We start from the raw sequence: 20,298 nt of genomic DNA on the forward strand, positions 1-20,298 counted from the left end.
GAGGAAGTCAACCTTTGGATCCCAAGAAACGATGGGAGATAAAGCAGCGACAGCAATGGAAGGTGGTGATGCCGGAGAAACTTCTGAAAAAAGCGGATCAGATGTTATTATAAAGGAAGAAGCTCAAGAAAAACTAGAAAATAAAGAACTGCGAAGCTCATCACAAGGGGAAAAGGAAAAATACTCAAGACCACGAATGACCAAGAAGTTCCTCAAAGACCACTGTAAGCAGAACAAACTGTACTTCACACCTTACCTGAATGACACACTGTACCTGCATATGCAAGGCTTCTCCACCATTGAGAACTTGGAAGAGTACACAGGGCTGAAGTGTCTCTGGCTGCAGAGCAATGGCCTAAAGCGCATCGATAACCTGTATGCCCAGACTGATTTGCGCTGCCTGTTCCTTCACCAGAATTTCATAGACAAGCTGGAAAATCTTGAACCTCTGAGAAAACTCTCCATCCTGAATGTCTCTAACAACCACATACAAATTCTCGAGAACCTCTCCTGCCTTCCTGAACTCAGCACTCTGCAGATTGCCCACAACAAGCTGGAAACTGTGGGGGACATCGAGCATTTAAGTCAGTGTCTCGCCATAAGTGTGTTGGACTTGTCTCACAACCTGTTACATGACCCAGAGATCCTCCCTGTGCTGGAGGCCATGCCGGAGCTGCGTGTACTGAATCTGATGGGAAATAAGGTGGTGAGAAAAATCCCAAACTACAGGAAGGTCATGACTGTGCGCCTCAAGCAGCTCACCTGCCTCGATGATCGCCCCGTGTTCCCCAAAGACCGGGCCTGTGCAGAAGCGTGGGCAGGAGGGGGGCTGGAAGGGGAGCGCAAAGAGAGGGAGCAGTGGGATACACGGGAGAGGAGGAAGATCCAGGACAGCTCGGAGGGAATGGCCATGATTAGAAAAAAGGCCCTGGAGAGACGACTCCGCCGAGAGTTGGAAGAGAAAGGTGAGCAGTCTTCCACTTTCACTACACTTGTCGACAAACTCAGAACAAAAGTGGATTTTTAACAGTGTAATTGTTTCATTTCAGGGGAAAGTGAGGCGCCCACCACTCCAGAGACTCTTTGTGAGGAAAATCCCATTGCAGAGATTGTGTCTTCTTCTCGAGGAGAGAAGATTGAGGCCTTTGTGCAGGATAGCCTGGATGCCCATGAGGAGTTCTCACAGAGTCAGTCAAAACAGTCACCGGGTGAATATCAGACAAATAACGAAGAGGCAGAGCAGCTGGGTCATGGGCTGTATCGAGAGCAGTATGATAAAGATGACAGTCAGACACTGATTGAGTCCACGAAAGAGGAGAAAGAAAGGGGGGATCCAGAGAACTTGGTGCAGGAACAAGAAAGGGCTGTAGGACAGATGTTAGAGGCAGATGAGGAGGAAGAAAAACAACAAAACCTGTTTATGAGGAATGGAGTGGAGACCGATTGCCCTGAAAACAACCACCACCCACTGGTCAAGGTACATGTCCCTGAAGCAGACCATGTTATAAAAACACATGGCCCTGGGCCACTGGTTACAGAGATGGAGGATGAAGAGGAGCTGGAAACCATTCACCTGCCACCGAGCCGATCGCTGCTTATTGACGACCTGCCGGATTTAGAGGATGTGGATACAGAAGACTTTTCTGAAACGTGTTCGCGACAGGTGTTCAAGCCAAAGATAGAAGTCATAAATGGAGGCAGTGACGAAGAGGAATCGACCACAGATAAGGGCGATGGCATGGCCACCTTCGGCCCAGATAAAAAGTCATTGTTCTCAGCGAGTGGCTGCAACGAGCCTACAGGGCTCGCTCGTGATTCTTCCTCACTGTTGTATGCAGATGAGGATGAGGATGAGGATGCCTCTTCCCACCACCCACAATCCAAAACCAATCAAACATCCTCTCCACCACATCGCCTAATCCAGGAGCTAGATTAGTTCTTCTAGATCTGAGAGCGTTTCATTCAGGCAACATTATCCTCATCAGCCACGTGGCAGCTTCATAATAAATCTGACTTAATGCTCACAGCCGAGTTTGGTCCATGAAGATCCAGCCGGAAAACAAACATTTACCTGTTAAATGCTCTGAAGTGTCATATATTTCCTTGCATGTTCATGTTAAAGGTTTCATAGGTGCTGTGTTTGTATTTTTGTCAGTTGGAACAAAATAAAAACTTGTTTTGACCTTTTGACTCACCCTTTCAGTCAGCTGTTTTTGGACCTAAGGGGCTGGACGACCTAACAATCACCTACATTTATTAGAACATTACAACCCCTGACAAAAGTCCCCACGTTTTCCTCTTTTTAATTTTGTAAAACAAACAAACAAAAAAGAATGAAATAAAAAAGAAAAAAACAGATATGACTCAAAACTGTTTTATTAGCTGAACATTGTCGCTTTGGAATTCACCTGTAATGAATGTAAAAATAAAATGTTTTGCTCTTTTTTAAGATGAAGTAGAGGAAAATCTATCACCTTGTAAATCTAGAAATCCAAATTAGTCTGTAGAGTACTTGCAGACCTAATGAGCTGTTGCATCTGACTGATTGGCAGGAAATGAGGCCTCAACAAGAGATACGTCATCGTAAACAATGGAAAGGATGATAAAACTCAATTCACCTCTGAGATGTTGGCTGCTCCCAGTCAGCTGCATCTATAATTTCGTGCAAGTACACACAAAAAACAAAGATAACATAAAAAGGAAATATATACGTCAACCAGGATGTCAGATTAGGAGGTGAAACAATAAAAAAGCTCACCAGAGCACACGGAGAACAAAATGGGCAGAAACAGGAGTTAAGAGATTGAACTCTCAGAAAGCAGCTGAAGGAAACTGGTTTTACATCCAGAAAAGCCAAAGATAAATCTTAAGCAACAGCTAAACTGAAGAAAACAAGGTTACTGAGGGCTAAAGAGACTCACCAACTGCGGATGACTGCATGAAAGTGGACTTTTGTTTGGTGCAGATCCAAAGCAACACATAAACAGAATTTTCTGAAGAGAGCAAGCACCTTCTCAGCTATTGATATGGTGTTTAACCTCTTTAATATCAGTACAGGGATCAGAGGAGGTGGCAGTCAAAGCACAGGTGGACATTTAAGTTGTGGTCACTTTTCTCATTTCACCAATCAGGAGGCGGTTTGGCGATGCCAGGGGCAGAAGGAAGAGAAAAAATGTGCACGTTTCATCCTCACATGGCAGCAAAAGTACCGTTTTTATTCATTTAACTTTTTCCATCAATAAATACACAGAAAAATGGTTCACAGTTCTGGTTTTTACTATTTTTATTACATTTCCCAGTCATAGTCACATATTATCCTCTCTGCAATAAATATTCGGCATGATGCCACCACGTCTCCACGCTGTACCACCATTTTCCTATTTGGACGAAGTCTTCCCGAAGCTCTGAGTGTCATGAACAAATATTTACAACAAACTATAGTCAGCGTTGGCCGAGAAGATTCGGAACAAAAGCAAAACATGAGAAAAACGATTCGACGGCATGAAATTAGAGTAAAAAAATAAAACTGTACATGTATTAAATAAACAAAAATCAAAACATCAACCCCGAGCGCGACGGGCTTCACACGAGTGCCAAGGCCTCCTCGCGCGGGGACTAAGTGCAGCGAGAAGCTAATATTTGACACAGTGAATTAAGAATAGTGCCTTCTTGTTTCACACCGACTGCCGGCTTTAGCGTCGCAACCACACCAACGTGTTGATGAGCCAGAAAGCGGCAGTGATGGAGTACACGATCATCTCTCGCTTCGCTCGCTCCTTGCTCTCCTCTTCCAGATGTTGGAGCCGCCGGTTCAACTTGATGAGCTGAACAAATTAAGCGACAGAATTTCTTCCCGTCAGTCACACAGGTTCAACAATCAGCTGCGATGGTGTGTTTGTCGAACACTGACCTGACGTCGGAGGGTTGTTGCATCAACCACCGTCATGTCATCAGAAGTCACGTCCAGGGAGGCTTCATATGTTGCCAAGGCAAGCCTTGAAAGGACAACAGACACTTTCAAAATGACTTCATTCAAAAAAAGCCAAATCAGGATGTATAGCGTAGGCAGAACATGTGAGATCCAGAGACATAATTCAACAATGGCAACATCATATCAACTGGGGAGTTTTACAACAGAGATGAACCTGATTTTGACCTGAAATGAGAGCACGAGGCAGGAAAGGATGAGGACAAGGACAGAGGAAGAGAATGAGGCGCCAGGTGAAGTTACCTGGTATCGTGCAGGGGGTTGGAGCTTGAAGCTGACCCCCCTCGCAGTGACGGTTTGCTGAAGAGGTGAGGAAAGACAAGAGTTGGGAGAGGGAAAACAAAAGATCTAGAGAAACACACACTGTTGAATACATGCACACAACTTGCATGTCCCTCTCACACCTAGACTTGTCCTTCAGGTTATCTCACTAAGGCTTCTGCAAAGTTGTTTTTAACTGACGTGTTAGGCAGCGTCTTTAAATGGATCACAGCTCTAATGGATTGTTTTTCAGGAGCTTTTTCCGAAACCGCACAAGGCCAAGGCTGTAAAAAGATGCCCTAAATGGCAACCTATACATAGCAAACTATAAGGTACGGTAACGGTAGCAAAGCACAGAGAAAAGGCTGAAATGTTTATGAGATAATTTTAATTTATGAGAAACTTCTTGCTGAGTGATGAAATCAACTCTCTGGTTATTCCCAGCTGTTTGTTTTCAGCTACAGACCCTTTGCACCCTTGAAGTTTTGAACTTCAAGGAGAGAAAAAAAACGCAACCGGCGCTTTTTCCCTCCGCGAGGGCATCCTTTCGCTACAAGCATCTTTGATCTCTCTGAGAACAGATTTCCTAAAGGGATCGCTCAGTTTCTTCAAAGGTAAAACCAAAAGTTTCAGTTTAATAACAAGTCCAGCAAGCAGGTCGACTTACATCACCATCTCCAACTTAAGAAAAAAAAAAAAAAAAAAAACAGGTGGCATTTCACTCCATCAGTACATATCAAAGTCCCAATGCCTCAAAATATTTTGCTACATTTTCTTTGATTAATATATGCTTATTAAGACTGTCACTGAGCAAACGTATTATTGTTATTAATATTATTACTGGGAGTTAGAAGTAGTCCTCTAAGTTATGCTGAGGAGCAGCAGTAGTCAGATAAAATCTAATACAGTCTATCAGAAAGACACCGTATGAAGTTTAAATCGCCCTAGCATACAAAATTAACCAGATGATCGGGAGGTCACCTGCGTGGGTTCTCATCCAAGACCTCCAGGACCTGCTGGTAGGCCCGACGTGTAGTGGACTGGAGGAAAGATAGAACGCCGCTAGCGCTGTACAGGTTGTGATCTTCAGCCACGGAGAGAGAAGGGCAAGGCTGGACAGTGGCTGGGGGGTGCGAGGTCGCACTGCTCAGTGCCCACCATTAAAAGGAGCAAAGTCAAGGGGAAGGAAAGAAAAGGACAAAGGAGGGCATAAAAAGAAGAAGAGGAGGAGGAGGAGGAGGAGGAAGGAAAGGGAGAAAAATAAGGGAAAAGATAGTGTCCTCAACTGACTTTGCAAAAACTGAAGCCTTGTCAAAGTGAATCGAAGCAACAGCCAGGTTCAGCATAACACAGCCCTGCCCCTAAAAAAGATTCTAAATTTAATCTGACTGACCAAGACTGATCACCATCTTGTCACCGTTAACCTATTCAGACCGAAGACTTTGTTTAAAACACTTCTAACACCTGAGCGACTCTTCAAAAATGTTGCAGTGACACTCATCAGGTCACACCAGGTCTGAATGGGTTAACGCCAGGCTGGAAGTGGTGACATCATCAGCAGTACCAGGACAGGCATCTGTACTGCAGAAAATAGTCAGGGCATGAAAATGACTACGCTTATCAGTATCCTTAAAAAGTGGTCCTCGGGTGCGTTTATACTCCAAACGGGCTCATTTTTTTCCATCTCCACCAATCCTCATATCCGGAAACGACCAAACAACTCAATGCTTCAGAAGTTAAAACTCAAAAGGTTAATGGATTAGCGTCGACAAAGGTGTTAATAAAAGCGGATCCCGAATTAACACGGGAGGTAGCAAAACTTTGTCGAACCAAAACAACTTAAACGCACACAGCAACGGACAACCAGCTATGCGGTGCCGAAGAGGCAAAAGAAAGATGCAGCATCTATAAGCACACACACGACAGGAGATAAGATAGAGCTGGAAGCAGGCTGATAACGGCTTGTGTAAAGCAATACTCACGCAGAATCATTGTGGATCAGCTGACTATTATGACGGACAGCTGCATTCTCGCTGGCTGAGCGTTCCCGCCGCAAACGTCCTTGAGGCCGCAACTATGAAGAACATTAATAACAACCGATTTATTCAGGATATCATTTAATATGATTTTATGAGTGGGAACGTTATCCAAGTCAACAGGTGCATTCTGAGCAGCATCACTTACCACTTCCTCAGTGTCTGGAGCTGCCTTTTGCTCCTCTTCCATGAAGTCCAGGGGCCGCTCAGTGAGGGTGAGGACTCTGGGTGGAGTTTTGAGTGACAGAGCTTCTAGAGGCGTTGACTGAATAAGATCTAAGTCTCTGGGTCTGGAAAACTGGGAGTCAGCAGTGTCTCCTGAGAAATGAAGGGGTGAATCAAGAGTTTAAGCGACTTTTGAATTTTTTTTTCAAGTAATTAATTAAACAATGTGCTTTGTTTTATGTGAAAAGCAGAAAGACCTCTTATAGTTCTTCCATGACTCTGAGACTACATATTTCTGTTTCACTTTCACTTTTTAGCAGCTTATAAAGACAATAATCCTCAAAATAAATTGACCTGTAAAAGCAGGATTGGCAAATTTCTCATCCACTGATAAATTACGGTTGTTTCTCTATCACTGGCTGTGACAAAGCTTAAAAAAAAGCATCTAAGTTGGCTGACAGTTACCAAAGAGGTGCTTTATAAATACTTTAAACAGCAGAGAAAACACTGCCCTGTCACTGACAGAGTATTGTGCAGCATACCGACCTGAAATCACAATTCTCTCTGGGACTTGCATGATGACGCTGGGCAGGACCTCCTGTGAACCAAAGTAGGAGTCGGCTTGATGAGCCACTTTGAGCATCTCAGGGATGCGCATCCTCTGGCTGATCCCCTCCGTGTACTCCAGCTCATACTGGATACGGTTGATCTCTGCCATCTCCACAGTTGGGGAGGGAAATGCTGCTCCACTCATTTGGCTGCGTGGAATGGTTTAAAACCAACAAAACAGAACTAGTCGTCAGCCACAAACAGCCAAACAATGTAGAAAATTTAAGATATGTGGAGGTGTTTCACATCAGATGCTTTCATTATCAGCTCTATTAATTTTGACATGCATTACTGGCACAACTTATTAAGCTTAAGCTACCACAGAGATCACAGAAAGGGAATCTCCTGTGGGATGGGTAACAGATCACAACAACTTGCTCGTGACCCCATCATATGATTAAAACAGTGTCCTCTGATTTCTCCGAGGAACACAAGGGGAGACTTTGAACCACTAAATAGGGAATACTGACTGTAGCACTAATCATCTGCTGAACTCATTAAAGAATTACGTGCGCAATTCGTTTATTAGTTTGACGTCAGTGCTAACATTGAGCTACCATCAACGATGATGTAACAATTAATACTAGATGAAAAAAGTACAGTGGCAATATAGCCAGAATATATATATATATATATATATATATATAAACAAAAAAAAATCCCAATCAGTACTTATGAGTCTCTGTTGTTTTGGTTGCATAAAAGGTGTAAAACAACTTAGCCTAGCGCCATTTCAAGCTAGCGCGTTAGCACAGCTTCTTACCGTTTGATTTGTTGACAAAGAACGGCAAAATATTCTAATAATTTATCCGTCAAATCCCAAGCGGCATGAAACTTCTATATATGATCTGACGGGTAAAGTTATGTGTAAGTCTTACAGGCAGTGTAGCTGTCAAACATTTCCTCGTACCAGAATGTGAGAGGAGCTTCCTCTCTTTTTGGCTGTTCCTCAGTCTGTATTTTAAACAGGAAGTGACATTCACAGCAGGAAGTGACGTCAAATACATCAGGTGCTGGAATAAGAGAAATTGCATTTCGTTTATTTTGGTCGGATTTTATTTATATATTGAATGTGCAAACAGTACCTAAGAATAATTCTTTAAATGAATTAAACATAATAAATTCATATCAAAATTATAAATTGTGTATTTTCTTTTTCTTCATTCTTTCTTTTCATCGCCTCTTTTCTTCATTTTCTTTTTTCTTTCTTTGGGTTGATCCAAATATCATAGCCTATTTTAGGAAAAATGGCAAGAACATTGTTGTAGATATTACAGTAAACAAAACATATACCTAAATTGATTGCCTCGGAATCTTTTTACAAGTGCCTCTCCTGTGTTGGGTCCTCACATTTTAAGAGTGAGCACTGTTTCTCAACAGAATATAAAAGTTAAGAAAAACAACAACAACAACAACAACATGGGGTCTTCATTTTAATTTGAATAGGTCAAGATTCCGTTAAGAGATCGTGGACAAATGATGCCGGCTGTGTTATGTGTGCACATGTTCAGTGTCGCGGGGGGTTTGAGGAGATGGCCCCACAGAGTATGTGGGTGGTGCATTTACGCGGAGGCTCTCAAAGGCTGAAAGTAGCCCCTCTGGTTAACCAGTAGCCTCAACGGGAAATCAGGGATATCATTACAAGAGAAACAAAACAACCTCAATGCCACGACTAAAGGCGGACTTCAATAAATGTCAAGATGCTCTTCATTTAACGGGCAGATAGAGGCTGCGAAGACCTAGTCCTTCTCTCCGTGTTTGTAACTGACTGGAATTATGTTTTCAAAGATTTTCATTTTGAGTGTGATGTTATTCAGCACTATGCATATCGCAACACCTTTGGAGCTGCAACTTGGCATGTAAGTAACAACTTTAGATAGTTTGCATTGTTATTTATTGCCCCTTATTAAATTATCAGGTGAATGGGAAAGTTTCATGTTTAGGCTGCATGTTTTGAAATAAGCCAAAAGCGGCGTCTTAGTGCATTTTATAAGATATTTAAATGACCCAGGTTTTGCAAATGACCAAAGTTTAGCTTATGTCTTTAGTTAATGACACTTTGAAGTTTATCTTGGTGCCATTCTGGCAACTGCCCGCTAGGAGTCTCACTTTCAGGCCCCACATGAGCATGGACTTTATTTTTTTTATTTTTTTATAGCACTGTTGTAAGTGTACAGTATCTGCATAATTTCCAGTGGAATGTGATTTCTTTGGATAGTGCTCTACCATAACTTTTTTTCAAATACACTGTGTGGGAGATTAATGGGGGGGGGGGGGTTGGGGGGTAGTTTTCATTACAGGAGATGCAGGAAACTTCCTCTAATTAACTTCAAGCTGCTCTGTATTGAAGCCAGATGGCTTCCAGAGGAGGACACCTCTGGGTAGTTTACCTGCATGTACAGCACAGACAAATGCAGGCTACTTACAACACACTGCTGTACAGTTAGTGCCCATATGCTTTTTCGTGAATAGTACATGGACTGAATGTGCACCCAGATTTCCTGTAGAATCCCCATTGGTTGTTTAATGGATGCTGAAGACGGTATCCAAATTAAATTCTTCTTTTCTGTCATCAGACATGCTGTAGCAGTCAGGATGCTACATAATCATTTGACAAAAACATGCACATTAGCTCATGTTTATCACCACTTCTACATATGTGCCACATGTATAAGTTCATAGTCATTTGACCGGTACTTATATGAGCTTTGCAGACAGACACCACCACAAATCTTAAATGAAACACTAAGTGTAAATAATGAAAGTTATGATGCGATATATTTTTGATAGGATAAACATTAATTTTGATAGCGTCTGTCCATTGCTGTGTTTCCCCATGCACAGGCCAAATGTCTGCACTGACCAGGAGATGTCTATGTTGGGGGGCCATCAGCCTTGCGTGCAGGCTGTTACCCGCATGGTGAAGGTGTGGAAGCAGGGCTGCAAAAGCCACAGATGGTGTATGAGCTACGAGAGGAGGTAAGACAAGTGTCGCTTTCACAATGCAAATGTTCTTTTTGAGCATAACTAATCCTCAAAGAGTAGTTACTACAAGGAGAGTTTTATGAATGCAGTTATAGCTTTGATGTTTCTTGGCCAAGCGCATTTATCTTTGCCAGTCACAAGCATCCCTTGCATGACCAGGACTCATCGAGGAGGAGTAACCTTGACTCGTTTAACCCCGCCCACTCTGGTTTAGGGCTGAAATTCTTGTAGCTACAGAGTTTATCTGTCATATAAAAGAGGAACAATGGAGAAGTTGCTCGCTAATATGACTACTTAACATGGCGGATGCACCTGACTGCGTTCTCTTATCATTACCTTAAAAGATCACTTGGAACTATATGAGATGCTTAAATTATTGTTGTCTATTAAAACACATTTTTATATTGACTATACTGTTATACTGTATATATTATACTATACACTATTTAAGTTATACTGGTATGCTGTATATAATTATACTGCTGCTGTATATGATGATACTCAAAGTATTTCTGATTCTGACTAAATGATGTGAAGGAAATAATTAAGATCATTACCATGCGTACGTTTATAATTCCCTGTGACCCGAAAACCATGGGACTAATGTCATCTTTCCTCCTCAGGACAGCATACTACACAGCATACAGACAAGTGTACAGCATGGAAATGCACACAGTCAATAAGTGCTGCCCTGGCTGGACTCAGAAGGATAATGAGATGGGATGTTTACACAGTGAGTAATAGAAGCATTTCACCCACATGCTGTAAATATCAGAAACAGCTAGTTTTGAAATCACTTTGTGCAAAAGTCTCGATCCACTCCTCATTTCTTTATTTGTTGCCCAGTTAACGGGAAATAGGTGTAGACATAAATTAAGTTAATAAATATAATAAATAAGTTTCACAATTTTAACAAGCTTGAAAGTAAATTGTCCACCTTTATTATTCAACACAGCCTGAACCCTCTTAGACAAGCTTTCTGTCATTTCTTTAAGTAGTCCTCAGGAACAGTTCTCCAGGCTTCTTGAAGGACATTCCAAAGCCCTTCTTTGGATGTCGGCTGCCTTTTGTTCCGTTCTCTGTCAAGATGATCCCACGCTACTTAAAAAATGTTTTGGTCTGGGGAGGATTCATCCCTCCATGAGACCTGTCACCACTGATTTTCAGTCCACATCTTGTGTCATTTGTCACTCAGCCTTTTCTCCCTGTTTACCTTCCTTAAGAATGGCTTCATGACAGCCACCCTTCCATGGAGACCATTTCTGATGAGGCTTCAGTGAACTCCAGTTGCATCTCTCAGGTTCCATGTCAGGTCTTTCCAGGATTTTGTTCTATTTCCTGTTCACATAGTGTTCATCTACTGTAGTTTATTGCTATTATCTCTTTGTGAGTCACCTTGTTGGTGCAGAAATATTGTTTGTGCGTGTTAAACTGTGTTATATTTGGCATTTTTGATCAATGCAACTCAAGAAATGAAAAACAGATGATGCATCTCGCAACAGGCTACGAGTAACAAAGTACCTAATGATACAGTTTAATACTGATTTGACTTTGCGGAGACGTAACACTAGTTTATTCAACCAGTACCTTTTCTTATGCTTGAACGATTCATTGGTCAGGGTTAAGTTTAAAGAAAAGACTTGGCTGAAAAGGCTGGAGAACTTTTCCCTGAGATCACTTTAAAAGATTACAGAAGAGCCTGGCTTCTTGGAAGCAAAATATAAAAAGATGAAGCGTGGCCCAAGAATTTTGCACAGTTCTGTACTTGAATTTGAAACTGTCAGTCTCAACTGACACAGACACAGTATGTACAGAACATCACATGAATATGTAAGCAACATTATGTTTTTTGTAACATCTGCAGGAATATGCAGCGCTAATACTTGTTTCAACGGTGGAAGATGTGCGGACACCGGGGACCATATTTGCAATTGTCCGTTGGGCTTCAAAGGGACGCGATGCCAGTATGGTGAGTTCATATATATACCCCCCCCCCCCCCCCCCCCCCCCCCCCCAAACAACCCTGAGTTGAATTAAGCGGGATGGAAGAAAATGAATGGATGGAAAACTAAAGAAATTGCAATAAATTCTGACATCTCCTGCATGCCATGCGCCCTGTCTTAAAATAAAGATTTAGATTCAGCTATGTTAATCAGGAAACTCACTTGTGTCTTTAGAGGTCATCGTGTCCATAAAGCTTTAACAGGTCTGCCTTAAACCTTATGCTTTCACTTAGACAAAGCAGAAGAAACCTGTTGGTATCTGTGATTGGATGGGGCTGCTCTGTGATAGTTAAAAGTTGAAGAAGTATTTTCTGGGAGGAATGGTTATCTTTGAAGAAGAGTGGGGCATTTTGGCTAAGACAGCAGAGCCTCCAACCTGTAAACAAACTGGATGTTAACGAGGGTATTTAATAGGTAAAGCAGTAAAAATAATAACAATAAAACACATTAGTATCTATTTAAAACTCATGTTAGATTTGTGTTGTGACAACTAACCTAAAAGAGTAGCTCAACATTCAGGGAACTGGAAAACTTGCACATTCTTGTTCAGTTGGAAAGTTTGAGTTTTTTTCCATTCCATTTGACAATACATCTGTACGTCAGTATGAATGATGGATGCATGGCCACTGTTCAGAGAATGGATTTTCAGAATTCACCACAGCTTCCCATGTTTCCAGTTTTTGCATTAAGTATTCTAGCAGCTGATGGAAGTCTTGAAGTAACATTAAAGATATGTATGTGTTCTTGGTGTGTGCAATACATGTGTTGTCGGACTGTTCCTCTCAAATGTATCAAATCTATTTTCATTACTTACTAAACTGCTTCCAAATTCCTGAAAGCCTTTAAACCTTTGGATAAAAACGGCAAATCTTTGGTTCTGAATCATCACTGTCTTCTCTTTTTCTACTGTCCAAAGCCATGATGTCTATGTCAACACACAAATAGGAGGAGGGGGACTGTTGCAGCGACAGAATGGTGTTCAAAGGATATTTGGCCCCTACCCCCACATGCTCGCAAACACACACACGCACACACACACTCACACACTGTAGAGGTTTTCACATCTGACTCCTTAAGTTTCCCAGGAGGTGCAGGTCTGCATCTGGACTGCCAGAGGATTTAAACAGTCTTTCCTACATTTTCACAGGGATGTGTTGTTGTTTATTAAAGGCAGCTCTGATGTTTGCTGTGACATGGGCTCTTTGGTTTTCACACATGAACTTTGACAGACCGAGAACAGAGACATTCAGACTAATCAGAAATGGGCTCTGTTTCTGCTTCTTTCTTTCACATCCTGTGCCTCAGTCCTCCTTGGGAACTCACATGTTGCTCTTCTTTCTTTGTAAAATGCTTTTCCTTTTTCCCATCTCCCCTGACGGATTTATCCACACTCTGCCAGAATCATTATACAGAACCAAGCCAGGCTCCTGCGTTCAGCCAGGTTCTTCCACTGAACCTCAGCTTGAAGCAGGGACAAATACATGCACCAACAACTGTGTTGTAAGGCTCTAAGAATCTTTAGCTGAGGTTGCTTTCCATGATTAAATCCTTCGTTTCAATTTCCAGATTTTCTAATTTGAAATTCAAATAACATGCCCAGATTTTACTGTACTAAAATGATTTAGAAAAACACACCAAGGAATTAAAGATATGCACAGAGCTATTTAAAAAATTAGACTCCTCCGTTGCAAATTATGGAGAGCATAGATGGGAAAATCATCATTGCTAGCATGCTCGATTTTAAGTTATTTTAGGCCACTAGCAACTCAAACATGATGAAAGAAACTGTAGCAGCTCGAAACATTTGGTAGCGAATTAGTTGCAATAATATGGCTAATTTAATATTTAGCAATATGGAAAGTAAATTTTCCATTTTGTATTATAGACTCGATTCTATTAAAGCAAACACCTCGAAGTGTTTCCTGCTGAAAATCATTTAAGTATTATACATATTGGTTTTGCATAGGATTCCAAAATAAACATGATTGCAGCGACAACACTGGCTTAATAATCTCTTGGACTATTAGTAATAGTTTCATTACTAAAGGTTTTGGCTGGTTTTATACTAGTTCATGCACAGAAAAAAAGATGGAGCTCTGGAGAAAGAGAGTGCTGTACAGAGTGTAAATTTCTGCACGTCTCCAAGACAGACTTGGAAATGTGGAAGTCTGTATTTGTGTTGTGAGCTTTTACATTCCACAGTGACAGAGTTATTACTGCCCCGATTCGCTTATGACGGAGGAAAAGCAGATACAGTAAAGAATGTTGATCTGTATATTTGCCTTGGACTAACAAGTCAAAGGTAACTGTCCTGTTATTTAGGATGTTGCAAAAGCCTCCACCAGATTTTTTTAATATGGTGTTTCCTGCACATTAATATTTCTTCCAAAGTGCTGCCTGTAGTGTTTAGTTTTGTCGTATTACTGATCAGTACGTATAGCAACCTGTTTTTCAGTCTCTACATTGTAAAGTGCACCTATTGGACTCTGATGTAAGCAGCTGTTAGGCCTAAATAAATCAGTCTTTTCAAATTTCATCAAGATGGTGACTTTTGGCTATTCAGCGTTATATTTGTACTGTTTTCAACCCAAGGGGCATTTCACACTGAGATTATTTAGAGGCTGCTCCATAAAACTGTGTTAAGTGTCCAAGAGTGACCTCGATAAACTATTTTGGTTGTTTGATCTTTGACTCCGAATGTCCGTGGGCAATAGACTAAACACACATACCTTCTGTGGTAGGTGTGAGACAGTGTTTTATACAAACAAATGAAGACCAAAAAAACCCTCTACACTACAAGGACAGCATCAAACAAGATGGCCAAAAAATGTTCGGAGAGCATATTAGAGAGTATTAGAAAACTTGATAACTTAATTTCCCACATGCTGCCACTAAAAAACAACCCCACATCTTGAGGCTGCCGTTACCGTGCTTCACTGTTGGGATGGTGTTTTCAAAGGGATATGAGGAGTTGTGTTTTCACCACACATGTCCAACAAAATTATTATTATTGTTTTCTTTTGAGCAATACGTTTCATAAAATCTCATGTTTATGGAGTCAGTGACTTAAAGTGGTCATATGTCCAGAGCTCCTTAATGTCAATGTTAGGTTAAAAATTTGTGATTTGCCCTTTTTTTGGCAGCTTTGCTGTGGTGCCGTATTCTTTACATTTTCTAATAATGGATTTAATGAGGCTCTGAGGGATATTAAGAGTTTTTAATTTAATTTAATAGGAAAACCCTAATCTGTACTTCTCTAGAACTCTATTCCTGACGTGTTTGGAGAGCTCTTTGATCTTTATTGTGTTGCATAATAAGTGCCTTTTGCGCATTCATGTTTCAGAGCCTTTCACAACAAGTGTACACATATATAATCTATATCTATATAGATATAGATTATATATACAGTATATGTATGTATATTTTGATATATTCACATCAAGACCATCTCACACTTGCACACAAGTCAGACTGCACACACACAAGAAGAATTTAACTTCTCTTGTGACTCCTGAGGGATATTGGCTGCATCAGATCTTATTTATGGCTTCGGAGGAGCAAAATGGATGAAACTACTTTTCATTAGTTTCTTTATATTTATAATAATTTTTTATTTTTCTAAGAATAAATAAGGATAAAATTATTATTTTTTCTTAATTCAAACGTGCTCATTTCTGATAATTTTGTGTTGATCTATTACAGGGGAATGCCCCCAACATATCTCTCTAGCAAAACAGGAAATATGCCAAAAAGGGGAATGATTTCAAGGCATTGTACCTTATATTCATATCTACAGAGGCCAAGAGAGGCCACGCTTAGAAAAATGTCTTAATCTTATCATCCCAAGATCATGAGTTGATTATCGTATTATCTAGAGATAATACGGATAGTTTAGTAAGTTTAGTAATTGTCAACAAATATATTTCTTATCTTGAGATGACAAAGATACAAAGCTTGTTTTGTGAGACAATGGGTTATATATTTTGGTAGTTTGCCATAGTTGCTGTACAAACGAGCACATCAAAGCGGGAGGGTTTCTGCTGGAAATGAGCTCTCCCAGCTCAATTGTATAAGGGAAGGCGGGGGGGTTGTTGTTATTATTTTGGAGATTTTATGAGGGGTTTGGGAGGAAAATCTGCAAGAAATTCAGAGCAAATGTAGCAGACGTTTGTGTTCTTACGTGCCATTGTTTCGGAACATCTCTGTAACATTTCAGGACATTTACTGAACTTAGTGCAGCACAAAGTATTATACCTTGATTGATGCTTTAAGATGACAGAATAATCAACTCATGATTACAAGACAGCAACATCAAAATGAATAATTGCAGGCAAGCCAATCTCCTATAAAAAGAAATCATGTCTAAAGGTAGGGTGTATATCTTTCCAGATGACCATATAAATGATTTGAAAATAGTAGAAAAATGCTATTTGAGTTTAAAAGGTGACATGAAAGTATTTTACTTACAAATGCTCCATAAGAACATTTTATTTATTTATTTATTTTGTTAGGGTTTTGTTAGGGTAAAAGTTGTTTTGCTTTTAACCACATTTGGTAAAAAAAGCATATTCATAATTCATGTCATGTTGTGTCATGTCATGTCAATATGCCTCCCTTAACTTCTTAGCACTGCTAAGCCCTGAAAGCTTTCACTTGAGTGAAAATGTTCACTGCAAGCAGTGTAGAGTCTGGTAATGGTTCGTGCTATTGTCCTTGCTCAACTCCCTTTCCTTACGTTTCAGCACTCACCATCAATTGGTCTTTTGATTCATTATTCTCTTTGGTGTTCCTGCCAAGTTTTTGGTGGTAGAGCTCGCTGTGTGTTGTTGGGGTTCCTCTGGACACCTGCTTTCAATCTCTTGTAAGAGACGGTAGGCATTGTCCATGGAAATGTGTGTCCGCCACTGACACCAAGGCCATGGTGTTGACACTATGAGGTAATAAACCTCATCGTGTATAAGTATGCAGTCCAAATCGTGCGCTGAAATACTGGAGCCTGCACTGTAATAGTTATGTTTACCCCAGCTTTTGAATGCCACTCTGTCTCACTACATTAAACCTTGGATTAGGCTTTGCTTTGGTTAAATTGGTGCATCGGTCTGCATGAAATTAAGAGACCGTGGACATGTAACTGTGAGGACAGAAACCATCTGGTTTTCACTAAAGAAGCCTAGCTGTTTTCAAAGCACTTTAGAGAATAGTCACTATGGACAGTGCCTAAGACTGGATCCTGTTGTACTGGAGGTGTTAGATATGTAAGGAGACGGCTAAGTACATCAGCATATGCCAGGCATTTGTTTTTGCAAAAAGTGGATCCTACAAGCAACTACATCAGTAGACCAACTTTTGACTTCGGGGGGGAAAAGTATTGAAATTGAGTTTTTTTCTTTTATCCTGTTCTAACATTTGCATAAATAGACACAGCACTAAAGTCACAAGAGAAGATACTGTCCAGCGTTGATTCAAAACATGTTTACTCTGTGAGGCTTTTCCACCATCTAAGATGAACTAATAACCTGTATGAGTCACTGTGTGGAAAAGACAGAAATCATTCCTTTGTATGAGAGACAACATCAGGATCAACTTAAATATTGCTATATTCACAGGAATGGGGTGTTTTTTGCAAATGGGGTGGCATCCATCAGGGCTTAGGGTTGTTTTGAATTGGGTGTTTGTGATGACCCAATTGTCAGAATAAAACAAAGACTATGGCTATATCAGTGTTACCATGAAATGCTCCAGCATCATGCACAACACATGCCTTCTTACTGCACCTAAGGATGAGACCTGGGTTTAATTCTGGTGTGAGATCATAGTTTTTCTTTGGATACTGCTGTTCCAGTGCTGTCTTCCACGAAACCCATGAGAGACCCATCTTGCAAAACATCACAATTTGGCAAGTTTGGAGCTGAGAAATCTTTAGTTTATGCATAGGATAATTTATAGAAATCATCAATAACAGGTTGATATTATTTAGCAGCAGTAATGCAACAACAATTCTCTTTTTAGAAATTTAGAGCACATTTATGATATTCTCTGGAATGGTATTAAACCATTGCACAATTACTTTGTGTTGCTACAATAAACAAATGAACACTCGGAGGTGAGCCTGGTGAGCGAACCAACTCGCACTGAGCCATTTTGCGTTAGTTAGCTTCTGAGCTAATGAAACTACGTAGTCTACTCAAAAATAGAAAACTGTTTAAACAGTGGAACAGGTGGTTGTAAATGAAAATAGGATAGTTTCTAAGACAACTTTACAATGGTTTGGAAAAAACAATTTATATTTAGTGGAATAAACAACAACACAATATTTTCATCCACTGCAATGGTGGATTAAAGTTGACTTTTATAATTGGCATCCTTAGACATAAAAGGGATACTGTAAAAGTTACTAAAGATATCTGAGAGTATGAGTTTACTAAAACAAAGGGAAAGCGTGTTTGCATGTGTTTAAGTCAGTGAGCTAGTGACTGTAAACCTTCTTACAACATAATCGATGATGAAGACTCGCAGGGAATGTCATAATCGAAAATGTCTCGTGAGTGTGACAGAAACCGACTTTCAGTTTTAATTTAAATACTTTTAGTCCTATCCAACTTCAGCCCAGAAAACTACAAAAACGTATCAAACTTGCTGGAGCTTCAAGCTGCATCACTTTCTCCCAGATTGAATCCTCTCTCTTCGTGTGAACTTGTTTAATCCCCAGAACCTTGGGCTGTCTCCCATGAGCACAATTTTCACCTCAGACACTGAGCTCATGTCTGGGCAGGATTGGATTCCTTATTAGATTAAACACACCTGTGTTTGTGTGTGTATGTTTGTGTGTGTCCGACCTGTGTGCATGTACATACATGGATGTTTAAGTTGTACTTACTTGTGTTAATAAAATGGGGGTTGAGACATTGACCTTAACCTTTAATGTTTACAGTCGGAGGTCCCTATGGAGGTGTCGTTTAGACAATGTTATGCTATGTAGTAATGTACAATCTATCAATTCATCAGAATATTCCTTCATTTATAAACTCTAATTCATTTTTTTTATATATATACAGTAGCTAAAAAAAAAAACCGCTGCACTTTAGGGAAACTCTAGAAAACTCTGGTAGTGTCATCTCTTTGTATTGATGGATCCTCAGCCAGTGTTAAATCCTCTCTCTTCCAGTGCTTTCACAAATCTTTGGCAGTAACATCACATCCCTGCATATGTCTTTGGATTGGAAGGGAAAAATCCGCTCAGGTTTAATTTTTACTAGTGGGGCTGTTCCTGCTCTAAACTTTAACAGCAGATTTGGTAAAAATAACTGAAACTCATACTCAGAAATGTTTCGTTTGAAAATTCTGTGGGTATTTCAGCTCATAGATGCAGTCAAGTCAAAATATCAAAGGTGAGTTTACGATAAAAATAAGAGCAAAATAAATCAACCTATCCACAGATTTAATTTGGGAAAGATTTAGTCACTAAGTCAAATTCATTGATGAAAAACAAAAAGATAAACTCTTTCTAACCCCAGTAGCTGTTCTCACGGTGTTAGGGAACACAGATGTGTTTTACAGGCTTGGAAGGAATCTTTGACTTCAAGTTAACTAAGATGCCATGTGCAGTTTATTTTTGCTGAGTCTTCCCATCCACTTATTTCTGTTGCAAAGCTATGGGTCAGTTGTCAAGACTTTCTTGTGACTCTTAGGCAGCATGAAGCCCATTTGTTCTTCTTTTCCCCTTATCTTTATTTGCGCGATCCTGCTAAGAAAATGGCTTTGAACGCGTCAATAGCAGACGGTAACTCTTTTGAAATATGATTAGAACTGTAATGGCAGCAATCATGGTAGACCTAATTTAACCCGAATTTGCTTGGCAAGTGTGGTGCTGAAGTTTGTGAAGAGTGGATGTCAAGAAGCTTCTCATTAAGGACTGCAGTGCAGACCACTGAATTACTTCTGAAAGGCTGGTTGCTGCTTTGGCAAGCAGCTTTTCTGTTCTTTTTATGAGCAGTTGCTGAAATGGTTAACTGAAAATGAACAATTTTAGGTTTCAGAGATTAACAGATCCCTTTACCGCTGGCTGGTCTGATGTAATATAAACTTAATCATTTATTATTCAGTACTTTCTCCTGAGAAAATGTCTTTGCAAACCCACAATTATGCCATGTTAAAGTGTCATTTAAAAGATATTACTTTGGGTGAATTAAAAGTCACTTGTGGTTTTTGTATTCAGGCTTTTCGCCAAACTGCTTTTTTTCAGACGTGAAAT

At 40.3% G+C, this 20,298-nt stretch overlaps 3 protein-coding genes across 7 annotated transcripts in view; 2 read left to right on the plus strand and 1 right to left on the minus strand.

Moving 5' to 3' along the window:
• Positions 1–31: 31 nt before the first annotated feature.
• dnaaf1 (dynein axonemal assembly factor 1) lies at positions 32–2,129 on the plus strand. The gene is made up of 2 exons (XM_075474242.1): positions 32–965; positions 1,050–2,129. The coding sequence occupies exons 1-2, from the start codon at positions 32–34 to the stop codon at positions 1,934–1,936; spliced, it is 1,821 nt and encodes a 606-aa protein (XP_075330357.1). The 3' UTR covers positions 1,937–2,129.
• Positions 2,130–3,181: 1,052 nt separating this feature from the next.
• mffa (mitochondrial fission factor a) lies at positions 3,182–8,018 on the minus strand. 5 transcript variants are annotated; one of them, XM_075473672.1, is made up of 8 exons: positions 7,938–8,018; positions 6,997–7,208; positions 6,434–6,603; positions 6,232–6,323; positions 5,231–5,392; positions 4,232–4,288; positions 3,911–3,995; positions 3,182–3,824 (listed from the first exon to the last, which is right to left on the minus strand). In XM_075473672.1, exons 2-8 carry the CDS (start codon positions 7,202–7,204, stop codon positions 3,693–3,695), a joined length of 906 nt encoding a protein of 301 aa, XP_075329787.1. In that variant the 5' UTR covers positions 7,205–7,208; positions 7,938–8,018; the 3' UTR covers positions 3,182–3,692. The 5 variants fall into 5 exon arrangements, with proteins under 5 accessions (XP_075329787.1, XP_075329786.1, XP_075329785.1 ...); XM_075473671.1 differs by having other exon boundaries at positions 7,970–8,015; XM_075473670.1 differs by having other exon boundaries at positions 7,823–8,014.
• An 817-nt stretch (positions 8,019–8,835) lies between these two features.
• egfem1 (EGF-like and EMI domain containing 1) overlaps positions 8,836–20,298 on the plus strand; it is a 65,454-nt gene continuing 53,991 nt past the window's right edge. The window contains exons 1-4 of the mRNA XM_075474453.1: positions 8,836–8,918; positions 9,904–10,038; positions 10,668–10,777; positions 11,909–12,013. Of these exons, the coding sequence (XP_075330568.1) occupies positions 8,836–8,918; positions 9,904–10,038; positions 10,668–10,777; positions 11,909–12,013 (433 nt within the window). The remainder of the gene's footprint in view (positions 8,919–9,903; positions 10,039–10,667; positions 10,778–11,908; positions 12,014–20,298) is intronic.

The sequence above is a fragment of the Odontesthes bonariensis genome, chromosome 9 (assembly GCF_027942865.1).
Source record: "Odontesthes bonariensis isolate fOdoBon6 chromosome 9, fOdoBon6.hap1, whole genome shotgun sequence".
NCBI classification, from domain to species: domain Eukaryota; kingdom Metazoa; phylum Chordata; class Actinopteri; order Atheriniformes; family Atherinopsidae; genus Odontesthes; species Odontesthes bonariensis.

Bases quoted from the DNA above. Each gene is read 5' to 3' on its own strand.
- dnaaf1 (XM_075474242.1), top strand. From the start codon at position 32: ATGGGAGATAAAGCAGCGACAGCAATGGAAGGTGGTGATGCCGGAGAA. The intron at 966-1,049 runs GTGAGCAGTCTT...GTTTCATTTCAG, and splicing joins CCGAGAGTTGGAAGAGAAAG to GGGAAAGTGAGGCGCCCACC.
- mffa (XM_075473672.1), bottom strand. From the start codon at position 7,204: ATGAGTGGAGCAGCATTTCCCTCCCCAACTGTGGAGATGGCAGAGATC. The intron at 6,604-6,996 runs GTCGGTATGCTG...TTCATTTCTCAG, and splicing joins AGAGAGAATTGTGATTTCAG to GAGACACTGCTGACTCCCAG. The intron at 6,324-6,433 runs GTAAGTGATGCT...TGTTCTTCATAG, and splicing joins CTCCAGACACTGAGGAAGTG to TTGCGGCCTCAAGGACGTTT.